The sequence below is a fragment of the Haliotis asinina genome, chromosome 9 (genome assembly GCF_037392515.1).
Source record: "Haliotis asinina isolate JCU_RB_2024 chromosome 9, JCU_Hal_asi_v2, whole genome shotgun sequence".
Taxonomy (NCBI): Eukaryota; Metazoa; Mollusca; class Gastropoda; order Lepetellida; family Haliotidae; genus Haliotis; species Haliotis asinina.
Window position 1 is genome coordinate 58232454 of NC_090288.1, and position 14161 is coordinate 58246614.

Here is a 14161-nt window from a genome sequence, read left to right on the forward strand (position 1 = left end):
TTCAAGGATGTCATGACATGCTAGTTTGTTGTGGGAGATAGGATTGAGTCACACAGGCAATACTATGAGGAGGCTATCACCAGTGTAACATAAGAAAAGGTATAACCCATGGGCAGGTTTTTTTCTAAATCAATGTAACTAACCGATTGTCTGCCAAGTTAGAAACAAAACATTTCAGGACAGAGTCACTGCGTCTGCCTTCAAAGTTCTGTCAGCTTTTGGTTGTCGATAGACTAATATTTATCCATAGGGTCCATTTTCGTGAACTTACAGTAAGAGCAGGTTATAACCGGTGTAACATAGGAACTTTTGATATGAAGGGTAAATGTGAAACAACATACAATTTATATAGCCTTAATGTGCTGAGAAGGCTTTACTCTTGGAGGCCTGACTAGCTTTCCTGAGAGTAAATGAAGCGGTTCTTGAGACAAGGCTAAAACTGAAAATGACTGTTCTGGATGAAAGGACCGATGAAATGGACCGAGCCGATGGATGGACAGGAACTTGACTCCTCTGAGTGGACGATGTTCTTGACATCAATCTCCGAAAACTAAGCAGCAAAGCCTTTCTCCAGTAGATTCCAAGTGGGAAACATACAGGTGTGTAGCATACAGAAATATACCGTCATACAGTACCTAAACTATGACGTCGTTATATTTTCAGACATCAGTGCTACACGAGGCAATGAGACCTGAGCATTAGGAACTAATAATGAGCTTCTCACCAGACTGAAGTGAAGATGGTTTCACTGTTAATATGCCGCGATTCATCAGTTGCCTTTCCAACGGTCATCTGTCCGTCACTGCGAGCAGGATTCTATTGATAACGATCATGTTTTCGGTTCTTTAACTTTTTGGTCATCCTTTTTTCACGATCGGTATTTTACCTTAGAGTGTCATGTTAATCAAGTAAATACAATATACAGCTGTTTGGTTATTGACAAGGCATATTTAATAACAAATACACCTTACATTCCCAATTGTGGTATAGTCAATCAGTTTCATCACAGCCGTATCGTGAGAATACAGAGACCTTGGTGCGACGGCTGGAACATTTCATTCTGCAAGAAGACTACAGATAAAAGTCATTCGAATCGAGGGTACAAAAAAAAAACCCAGCAGTTTTCGTGTTAACTTAAAGTGCGTGCCTGAGATAAATGTTTGAAGCAAGAGACTGCATGGAGTTGTATTTGTTAAGTGCATCACGTCTTTCACACTTTTGTTGTCAGTCATCCTGGCTGCATCTTGGGGCATTGTTATTCATGTAGTGTTGACTGCACTGTTCAGAGAACGGATACACAGGAGGAGTTAAGCGGGTACATTGCTGATGATAATTATCGTCCACCTGATTAATTCCGACAACAAACAGGGATTCCAGTCTTTTCATTTTCCGTGTCAATCAAACCACCAGTGAGAGCAAACGAATAGTGAAACATCATAACGTCCGTGTTGTTTATTACACAACTATTATTATTTACAATTGTGTTGAGAAGGTTGCTAAGGCCAATGACGACAGTGACATTAACAGCAATAATTATCAACTGTGATGATTTGCTTTAATGAAGCAGGTATATATATTATATATAGATAGATAGATAGATAGATATAGATATATAGTTATATAGATATATATATATATATATGATATATGATATATAGAGTCCTTTATATGTAATATTACTTTCATAGTTGATGCTTCTTTGATAGTTTCTAGTATTTTGATTGATATTTGACAGAACTTTGCCTGATAGGTAAGATTACTTTCATAGTTGATACGTCTTTATATGAGATTTCATAGCATTTTGTCTGATATTTGACAATACGTTGTCTGACAGGTAATAGCAATTTGTCAATATTAATAACTGGCTGTATGATATTCCGTCATAAAATGCTTTGTATTACCACCTATTTTAAACATAAGATTAATAATATGATTACACAGATTTCAAATCTGGCATTACACAGAGTAAAGCTCATTTAACGTTACACAATGAGTTGCTGTAGAGAGCACCCTACATCTGAAAAGTCTGGATACGTTCAAATATAAACCAAACGTGCATTATTGATACTATTAAACAGTAGGCTAATCGATATTCAGGTGAAAGGAAAACGGAATTTTATTTTATGCTCAAAACGTAAAAGTAGACAAGAAACACTACCTCTACTACAATACTTTGCAGGGTAGAAACTTAGACTTTGCAGAGACTTTGATTTTGATAACTAATCTTACGTGCAAAAGAACTGATTCAAAGAAATGCATTTGTAACATGGCGCCTTGATTTTTTTAATAAAAATGTTATGAAAAATTATGAAAATATATTACGTTTTCAGAGAGCAGATGCCTACACGCCATTGTATCGTATGCAAAAATGTTTAATAATTGTTACAAGGTAAATCAGATTATTTTATTATGTATAACCGACTGTAATTAACTGATACAATTCATTCCTACAACCAAGATTGTGGTTATGTGACTTGACTAGGAAAACATCACAGAAGCAGCTGTGTCGCCTCAGGAATCTGTTCATTTTAAATTCATTTGACATCTGAAACAAAATTGCTTTTGTCAGCAGGGGGATAGACATTAGTGAAAATGGAATGAACATACCCTGTTTGGTGGTGGATAAAATGTAGCTCGCTTACTTTTTTGGACTTTAGGTTTCTTTGATACAGGTATGTTCGAAACCGACTTTCACTCGTTGTATACTTTTTGTCAAGAACTGTTTTTAAACGTAGACGTTCCTTTGCCCGGTAGTTTATTTTTGGGTTTTGGGAATGTTTCCTGTCTCAGAAATACATAGCTGCAGGCTTTACCACGTCTCCTCGTCTGACCTCTGACCAGTAGGATACAGTATCCATATTGTCTAAAAATATCCCTGATCTATAAACCGTCCGAAATCGACATTGGTCATGATCTATAACGACACGTTATTGATCCATAACGCCACTATGATGAAACTCGTCTTTTGACACAACGACAGTATGAAAACTTGATGTCAAGCACATGTTTAACATTATCGCGTTATTCCCGAAGTAAAGTCTAGATCAGATTTTTATTGTGTGTAAATTCAGGTGCTTCACGTGTCCGAACAGCTTGAAATTGACCACTTAGATAGTCCTCCGTTATATTAATGTTTCTCATTATATAAAGAAAATATTTTCTGACATATTTTCTGAACAGTACAATCTTCCATGAATTACTATGAACATAATATTTCTAGTTTGTAATAAGAACTGTATCCAGTAGTAGACCTGTGGCTGAAATATGATAGATAGAAACGGTCAATATGTCCAGTACTGTAAACACACTAATAATGCAGAATAATACGATATGCATAATTACGCAAATGACTACTTATCACATTGTGGTGATATCCGATTACCAGTTTGATGAAACTGTTTCATGCTGAAAGATCAACACTTGTGATCGGGGCGATGTCGAAGCACATGAGAATGTGAATGTGATCAAGGATAGGATATCCTGGTGTTTGTTCAAGCCATGCCTGCACATCTAGACATAATCTTGTCAATACTGTGTTCTAACCATGATCTGTTAAGATTAACACGTATAAACATATTGATCAGAAGACATTAATGAATGGAATAGATAATAATTAGATTTGTTATGAAATCATTTGTTGTGAATACATAATAATATTTATATTTTGTCCTGTGTGTGTAATTGTGTACACGTCAATATCATTTGTGACAAATGTGTTTTTATATGAACGACTATACTGAGTATTCAGTGCTTGAAAATTCCAGGTAAGTCCATATGATCGATACTGATCTTGTCTACAATTCAAACGTTCAACACTGACAGGCTTAATTAAACAGGAAAGTACCTGTACATGCGGACCGAATCTCCCGTCACATTACTACTGATTTGCTGCCAAACACATACTGGCGCTCCACTTGAAAAACCGGAGCATCCACATCTGTGAACTTGCCATGGCTAATGGTAATTCGTAGGTCATTTGACCAGTTTTACTTATTTACGTCCTAGTTTGGTGGACCGAAGCTGACAGTATCAGTTGACCGTTTCCAGCGAGACCATTGTTAAAGCAAGGTTTCATTAAATAGCTTCATTAATTGATTCAGTCATGAATAAAAAAAACATGCCAATTAATGTACGTAGCTATGTTGTGACTGTAAGTATTATTCTGACATGTATAAGTGATTTTAATCTTATGTTGTTGCTGATTTCGATGATGTTTTTATATCTGTATTTGATGGTCTACGGTATTCTGAACTTTAGTGATGTGAGGCATGCATTCCCTACAAATAGGGGTTTCAGAACTCACGTATTGTCCTATAATATACTCATGGAACAATTTAAGGGAACGCATGTTTCTTAGGGCAGTTCAAAATTTCTGGTTACTACCTTCAGCGCCGTGTATTATCGTTTTCGTGAAGAGCAGTTCACTCAAACTCACCATAATGCTTTCTCTGCACGTGCACTACATGCTCCTGAAGTTACATGCACTTAGATTTACACGTTACATGTATGTGCACTGTCAAACAACGGTTAAAAACATTGTTATCATGGATAGTACTTAACTTTGACACAGAAATGGGAGGCAGTTGGCGTGGTTAATGGTGGAGGCTCATTACGACAGGTTGCAACAACTTTTCACAAGTCTGTTAGCGTGATATCCAGACTTCGGAATATCTATAGAGCGACTTTTGACGTCAAACAGCATTTGGGGACGGAAAAAGAACATGACTGGACCCTACGCCTTATTGCTCTGCGAGACAGGTTCAAATCCTCCTCCAAAATCAATACGGTATTCAGGCGAAGAACAAACGTCAGAATTAGTTCACGTTCAGTGCTTAATCGTCTTAAATCGGCTGGTCTAAAAAGCCGCCGTCCATTGGCTGGAATCAACATGAGTGAGCAACACAAGCGCTTGAGACTGCAGTGGGCACGGAACCATGGAGGAAGAACCGTACGTCAATGGAGAAACACCATCTTTAGTGATGAGAGCAGGTACACACTAGACCATAATGACGGTCGAATTCAAGTTTGGAGACGCGTTTGGGAACCTCCCAGTGCCTGCACCATCAAACAGCATGATCGTTATGGAGGGGGATCTGTTATGGTGTGGGGCGGGTTTACCTTTAAGCACAAAACAGATCTTGTGCGTGTTGATGGCAGGATAACAGGTGTACGATATAGTGACGTGATCTTGAACCCGATTGTGCTCCCCTTTGCGCGTTCTGCAGGTCGAATGTTCGAGTTCCAGCATGACAATGCCCGCCCTCACATCGCTCATCTTTGGGATGTTTTTGGCCGCAATGTTCGGGGCAGACCTGTTCAACCCAACAATTTGGATGAACTTTTCGTGGCTTTCCAGGAAGAATGGCGTAGAATTCCGATTGTACCATCCGTACACTCATTCGCATCATGCCACGACGATGACAAGCAGTTCTCTAGAGACATGGGGACACACCCGATATTGATTTTCATCACTTGACTTAAGCCTTTTCATCTGTATGAACTTTTCTCTTACTGATTCAAAGATTAAAAGTCACAGCTATTTCATGCGTTCCCTTAAATTTTTCCATGAGTATATATTTCGGCGCATACAAGACATGTCAAGCTTCTATTTTGTCGCAATGGTGACTCAAACCTCTCACATATCTATATAATTTAGTATTTTTGTAATTTAGAAGGCGCGATATCACAAGACAACCCACCCGTCAAGGAGTGTATCCATTGGACATCATGTATGTATTTTGAATTGTCTAGACTTGATTAAATCGCACAGGTGGTTAAATGCTGGTATATATAAAAATTATATTTGAAGAAGTCATGTGAGATTGTTGGTGTATCCTGCAATATCCAGGTGACGCCGAGGTGACAATACACACAATACAAGTTGTTGACTTATTACCAACAGCTATTGTTAGCCGTTAAAAACTACTGTTTCCCACGAAAACCCCAGTTGTGGCGTGTTGTAGTGTAAATATAAGACGGTAATGGGAGACTAATTTCTACTGCATTTGATGAACACATTTCCTTCACATATTTCAGCTAACATATACAACAAATATGTATACATAAACCAAAGAACGTACCAAAAACACACAAAGTTAGAACTTAAAAGTACATAAGTTCATTTATAGTATGACCAGAAAGTATTGAGAATTTAAAGAGTGTACATTATTTGTTTTTCGCATTCATTACCCGCGTATTAAATGTGAATATTAGCAGAACATGACGCGAGATTAAAAGACAGGTGAACAGTTAGTAGTTTGTCAAGTCACCACTGGCACCAATGCAGGTTTCAATGTGGCGGGGCATACTACTGATCAAAGAAGTTAGAAAGTCGTGGTCCATTAACTTGTTTTAGTGGCATTTTAGAAGTTGAGGTGTACAAATAGGACAGATTGTTATGGATAATAACTTCTTTATTGCATGATTGCGACGTTTCGGTACAGATTCTTGTACCGTTGTCAAGCCAAGACAAGAATCTGTACCGAAACGTCGCAATCACGCAATAAAGAAGTTATTATCCATAACAATTTGTCCTATTTGTCGTGGTCCATGCTGTCCCAGTATCGGAACACCACTTCTTTCATTTCAGCAATATTTATCAGATTTTTCTTACTGACACTTTCCTTTATAAGTCCACAAACATTTTCTATTGGATTTAGGTCAGGGCTATAGCTTGGTCAATCTAATATTATCATATTTTGGGTCCGAAACCAGGCCTGTGAATGCTTGAACGATATGTTTGGTCGTTGTCCGGCTGAAAAATCTAAAACCCTCCACAGAACACGTGAGCAGATGGAAGCAAATGTCCCTCGAGTATATCTGTGTACCGCTTAAAGTTCATATTCGCTTCAAATGCACAGAGGGGAGTTGCCCTAACAGAAATATACCACCTTACACGTTAAATTTTTTTCAAAACATGATAAACAGTGGACAAAGGGATGCCTGTTCTATTTGATATCACTCTAGCTAATCCGATGTCCTTGTTGAAACACTCTAAATTCACTTCCTATTCTCTAAATCATCCATACCGAGGATCACTGGATCACTGGTCTGCTAGCATGTAAACAAAGGGGGATACCTCTTCACACACTAATAAAAAAGGATTAATGAAGGTGTCTCTCATGAATGAAACCAAGCACTTGATAGCTGGTCAAGGTTGTTTATACTATAAATCCAGTTAACCATAGTCCTAAAATTCTCAATAATTTCTGGTCATACTATATTTCCCAGCTGCCACCATATACTGAAATGAAATATTTCCGCAATATTTGTTTTTTCGTTTGCTGGGTCTGAGGTTTGCTTCGCGATATACTCTTTAGGGATATTCTGTGAGGATGAGCACCACTGAATCTGTTACCTTTCCCTGTTCTTTTCCTTTCTCTGCTCCATCAAGCGAAATATGTGTGAAATATGACTGGCATTAAGACGACTGTTGAAGCCCTCACTGCAGTCTTTGGTCAGAATGTCTCAGAGTCCACAGTGCTATCCGCCCACTTATCAAAACAACAACGTTATTCGTTTGAAACACGCCGATGAGGGTAAGTCTGGACAAGTATTCATATATCTACACAATTTATACATCATGGACTTGATGAACAGGAAGAGAGGTCGATAATAACCCCTTGAGGTGGGAATGCTGTCGGAATGAAAATTGCTGGAGATTCTTACTTCATTCCGAATACACCCCAATTATTCGTGTCAATTCTTCAACCCCTCAGGAACCCATGCTTGCCATGAAAGGTGATTATGCTTAACGTAAGAGGCGACTAACGGGATCGGGTGGTCAGACTCGTTGACTTGGTTGACACATGTCATCGGTTCCAAATTTGCGCAGATGATGTTGTTGATAACTGTATTGTCTGGTCCAGACTAGATTATTTACAGACAGTCGCCCTATGGCTGGAATATTGCTGAGTGCGGTGTATAACTAAACTCACCCCCTCACTCAGTTCTTCTAACGCCTAATGCCAACGTGTTCAAAAATTTCGAGGTACATTCGCATTTGAAAATCGAACAGCATTTGAGGTGCATTCGAACTGATGCATTCTATTATTACTGCATTCTAATTGCATTCTAAATATTCCTAACGTATTCGAGGGAGAATCGATAGACAAGCCACTTCAATTCCTGTAAGAATGTCCCGAACGCGTTTCGAATGTACTTCAACCGCTCTTGGAATTTAGGTTGAATATTCTTTAAACGGAATATTTCATTTGCACTTGGAAAACATATCGAATGTACCTCGAGTACACCTCGAAAACAGTCAGAACGTCCCGAATGCTCTTAAAATGGTGGTGAGAAGGACTGGCCATCTCTGGACGGTGACTCCACATGCTTTTTTCTACTAAGCGGCGGTTCCTGCTGATCCTGAAGTTGTAGATCCCCTCTCTATCTGTAGTGTCATAAAACCATATGATGCCATACATACTTCTGGAATGATCAGACGTATTGATAATACTGTGGCGCCAATCTTCCATCAGTTTTGTATAATGTCCACACAATCCACTCCTTTCTTCTGTAAGCCATGGTCGGGTCTGGAATCTCTCGGTTCTTTTCCTGTTTTCTATCGTGACCTCCTCCATGTATCTTTCAGTTAGGTCTTGCTGGAGAACAGCAATAAATTTTATACCCTAGGCCTATCGTGGAACATTCCAGAAGCATTCTTAATACATTTTGGACATTTGCATTACATTCTAAGTACATTTGAAACATTCGAGCTGCAGTTTGTTTCAGTACTTTTAATATTCGATCCATATTCAGGGGTCATTCAAAGAGGGTTCAGGATATTACATACTGATGATACAGAAAAACGTTAGCAAAACCCACACAGACCCATCCATCCATGCAAAATCAGGTTTCGCACGTGCAGTCGATCACGTGATCTCCGCATGGAAGTTTTCTTCAATTGCACGTATTTGCATTGACCTCAAGAATAGAAAAAACTAATTGTGGTACTGTCAGTATATCGAGTACATCACACAGATCTCAGCAATGAAATAATAACAATTTAACCATCTTACCATCTCTTGCCCTGAAGAAAGAATGTGAAGTTTCCTTTTTGACTCAGTATACATTCTGTGTAAATTCGTACAGCATTCGAGGTAAGATAAAACTAAAATTCGAGTCCTATTCACGCAGCAATTGAACCGGACCCTGTGAAAGCTTGAAAAAATTTCTATGCGGTTCGAATTTTGGATTCTTTTTTCTTGCTAAGTCTCGTTGATTCCTGCCAATTCGAAGTGTAAAGTATAAAGGAGCCTTATAAAGGCACAAGCTCGACCATTTCGTGACGTCAGGCTAGTCTTGACATGTCATGTAGCGTCTGCCAAGTTGAGAAATCGTCCCTTTAGCTCTTCAGTAGAGACCATGACCTCGACGACCGTGTAGCGGCCATCTTATGATCTCTCTGGGTTGCTTCTGGAGATTGAGGCGGATATAGAATTTTGAGAATCCTGGCCAAACATCAGCAACAGTGTGATGTACAGTTGGTTCTATAACATTGTACTTTACTGTCGGTCAGTGTCACTTCGATGTAGACGATTGACTCTGCTCCCAACTGTGCAGCATTCGAAAACTACAATCATCCAGTTATCACCATCAGCAGAGCAAGAACCCAGCACCCTGTGTTTCTGGCAACATGGGAAGGTTAAGTTTCTTTGTCTGTAAAATCTACCGTCAAGGATTTAGTTGGGTGGAAGCAAGTGTGTGTCTTATGACAACACTTTAGAAATTCTTCTCAGGCTCTTATCGTCATTAAGGTGATAAAGCTGAGTCGAGTCTGGCGGCGGATGGTTTATTACACAAAGTCACCAACAATAGTGTAGCTCCTAGCACGTCTTCACAGCACACCTATGACGAACATAGGTATTCATGGTATGACATCATTGTGCTTCAGGGACGGCACTGAAACAAACTCCTGAGGCTAACATACCTACAACTTCATTCAACTTTCTGCCAGGCCGCCATCGAGGTGGCACTTTCGAAAATATTTACATACTTTGTTTTTTAGCGTCAAGGTATTTGCATCATCGAAAAGTTCATGAAATGTAAGTTTCAAAGGATTTCACATGTATGTGGTAAGAACATCTGTAGTAGATAAAGTATAGTTTTCCTTTATAAAGGTTTATGGAGATTCATACTCCATGAAGTCACACAAAGTGAAAGCAAATACTTATAAAATATATTCCACCACAGATTTCATTTGGTGTTCATCATCCTTGACGAATTTAAAGGTTTGATGTGTTGTTTAAGGCTACACTCAGCAATATTCCAGCTATACCGCAGCTATCTGTAAAAAATCGCATCTGAACCAAACAGTTCAGTGATCAACAGCATGAGCAGCGATCTCCCTGTATGAGTCAACTGAAAGGTGACTCCAAACGTAATACAAACGGATACTTAGGTAGATTCATAAAGTGCTGCGGACTGTAATGTGCCAGGTAAAACACTAATACACTCCACAGTTAGATTTCTTCGTTTCGTTCACTGGATTGATGAAGAGAGGATATTCTTGAACGTACATGTGATCACACTTTCTAACGTTAACGTTTTCCCAAGTTATGCTTAAACGGTTCTAGATTGAAAGGCCTATACAATGACTGAACTTCTTCATGTCAAGGAGTTTCCACAGAATTTGGGAAAATTCCGTCAGTGCTTGCATTATTTCAAAGACAACAGTCTTGTGGATGTTGGTTTCTCGGTCATGTGACCTGCTTCTCGCCCAGTGGAAAAGCATACTACCGTGTAAACTTCAAACAGAGAATTTTTATGTCTACATTGTGTTTGGCCCGGCACTTTAAATTATTTATGGAATCAATAACTGCAATTACGCCGAGTGTCAGAAGGTAGTTTACATATCTCGTTGATGTAAACTCTACAGTTTGTGCTCTCACAGCAAAATCAATATAGGCGCTCGCTTCAGTTTGCCGTAATCGTTATAATGCATTTAGCACTGTACACATTAATTTTCTCAAATGACACGTGTATTGGGTTTTGTGTGGCGAGTGTTCTGGGAGATCATTTTGCATATATATATATATACATACATACATACATACATACATACATACATACATACATACATACATACATACATACATACATACATACATACATACATACATACATACATACATACATACATACATACTTACATACATACATACATACATACATACATACATACATACATACATACATACATACATACAGACAGACAGACAGACAGACAGACACACATCAGCATATATATATATATATATATATATATATATATATATATATATGACTGAGAAACGGAGACGTATATATTAGCTTGAGAAACGGACATTACAGAATAGGTCATCAGCATTTTGTCTATGACCGTGATGTCCTCATAACGGCAACTCTGAGTTGTTGCATAAAACACTATGCTTCACGTTTCAGTACACACACGCTTCTTTTCAGCGTTTCTTTTTATTTGGGAGGAGGGTTGTTTGGGATCTCGCTTACATATGTTATTTGCTTGAAGTTTTTATACCGTTTGCTCTCGACAATACATAATCGAGTCTGGACCAGACAATGCAGTGATGGCCGTCATGAGCATCGATCTATGCAACCGACCCCTTTAGTGACCTCTTACGATAAGCATGGGTTGCTGAAGATCACTTCAAAACCGGTAAGTTTGAAGTGACATGTTTGAAGTGCCACAAGAAGGACAACATGACAGCCCGTCTCGATTATGTGGCGAAGCACATTCTGTGGGTGGTAGACTCGAAATACATATGAAAATATTTATGAAGGAGCATCTGTATTGACCGATGTGTTAGGAAAAGGGTACGCCTGTCTCGTCCTCCCGAAACACACCCACCTCTCTCAGTTTGCACACAACACGTGTAAGGTACAGTAAAATAGGTACAATAGAAACTGCAGTAGGTCAGAACAAAGGAATATATGTATGTATATGTACACACATATACATATACATATACATGTACATATACATATACATCCCTCGTTAATATCACTTTCTAATTATCACTGGGATATTACCATGATATGTGTTAACATTTGTCGTTGAGATATTACCTCTAAATGGGTTAACATTTTTTGTTAAGGTATTACCACAAAATCTGTAAACATTTGTCATTGAGAAATTACCTCTAAATGAGTTGACATTTGTCTTTAAGGTATTACCACAAATTCTTTGGACATTTGTAGCTGAGATATTACCTCTAAATGAGTTGACATTTCTCGTTAAGGTTTTAACACCAAATGGGTTAACATTTGTCGTTCAGGTATTAACACCAAATGGGTTAGAATTGGTCGTTAAGGTGTTAACACAAAATGGGTTAAAATATGACTGAGGTATTGCCACTAATTGTGTCAACATTTATCAGTGCGACATTGCCACTTTATCTTTCACGTTTCTTTTACGTTTCTTTTACGTTTAATCGAGAAACGGTGTTCACTTTCTGACCGGCATGGCTATGTTTTTAGAACATTGTGTTAACATTGACCTCTTCATTGATTGATTTAGGTCAATGTATTTACTTCGTGTTATATATGGCACTGTATCAATGCCCAACAATGACTGACCTCTAGACTAGTGCACGAATCGGTAATGTCGTTCATATATGTGAACAAGGTACCGTGTTATGCACACGCACGGCCCATCAATACCAAAAACATCATGTTACCTGGAACTTATGTCGGTGTATTATATCCACTCAAATGTATGTATATTTGTGTGTATATTGTGTGTGTGTGTGTGTGTGTGTGTGTGTGTGTGTGTGTGTGTGTGTGTGTGTGTGTGTGTGTGTGTGTGTGTGTGCGTATTTCAGGCATCCTCAGACGACAGCAGCTGTAATTCCCGCATGCATACTCTGAAATTATTCATACGCCCCACAATGCATGCACATCCAGTAATGTGTAATTCCTCTCACAGCAATACAAAGCTTTCTTCTACTTTCGTGCAACAATTCAAGAATTTTGTCCTTGTCACGGTTCACAGATATTTAAAATCATGCATATTGACTTACTGTAGCCGTAAACCATGAATTCCTTTACTGTTATGTTCACAGTGATATGTTTATTTTGGAGTATGTAGTGGAAGCTAACCTTCATTAAAGAAATCATTAGTGCTTAGTTACTACAAAATACAGAATCATTAAACAGTACAAACAATCCTGTTGTGGTTCTGGTATGTTCATGTAAGAAAAATTATGCTTCACTTCACTGCCTCTCATTATTCTACCTTGCAAATCTACAAGAATGAATATTGAGTATTTGTTGGGTGAACAGTGTTTGATAGTAGTGAGCTTATGAACAATACATTGTTACGCATTGCTCGTGTATAAAACGCTCTCTGTAAGAAATATCCGAGGTGTTTTCTGTGTGTAGAGACAGTGATTATTGTAAATACTACATGAGGTATACAGAAAACTGATGTAATAAAAAATACATGATCTAACAGTGTGTGTGACAACAAACAGATGAAGTTATAACATCTGAAGGTATGAAAACAGGAGATCACTCTTATGACACATGATCATCTGAAGTATCTGTGTGAAAGTATTCATACAGCAGAATGAATGTCAGAAAATATATTTGGTCACTCCAGCAATAATAATCACTGTTACCCTAGTTATGATAAAAATGTGACGGTGTTTGCGCGTGGCTCGGACTCGGATTCCCCTAGTAACATGGCATTGATGACTGTGCTGGAATAGTGCTTAAATCGGTGTGGCAACACAACCGACTCCCCATGACAAGTACACTAGGAATATAAATTCAGTGACGTCTTTTTCCTCCTAGTTTGGTTATTATCAATATACTCTGAAGATACCAGTGGAAAGTTTTCTAGGCCACCAGGGAGATCAGCTCTATCATAATTCGTAATTGATCGACGAATCTCCCCATGCTCGTATCTGAAATATATAAGTCAAACTAATTAAAACACTATACTTATTGTACCTTTCGTAAGTCCTCCTTCACTACCTGATTTCACCAAATAGCAATCGTGAGCAGCATGCGTCACTGTGAACTTAACATTAAACTGACAGGCCTATCATTAAAGCCCTAAGGTGGCGTTAGAGGAAATGCCATATGCGCACCCACCTCGGATCCCATACATATGCGAAAATGCTGAACATGTTCATCATTGTAGTATAGATGAAGAGCA

At 38.5% G+C, this 14161-nt stretch overlaps 1 protein-coding gene across 1 annotated transcript in view; it reads left to right on the top strand.

Annotated features, from left to right (window-relative positions):
* Nucleotides 1–4934: 4934 nt before the first annotated feature.
* Nucleotides 4935–14161, top strand: part of LOC137297347 (uncharacterized) — a 66313-nt gene continuing 57086 nt past the window's right edge. Inside the window, exon 1 of the mRNA XM_067829356.1 lies at nucleotides 4935–4989. Coding sequence (XP_067685457.1) covers nucleotides 4935–4989 — 55 coding nt within the window. The remainder of the gene's footprint in view (nucleotides 4990–14161) is intronic.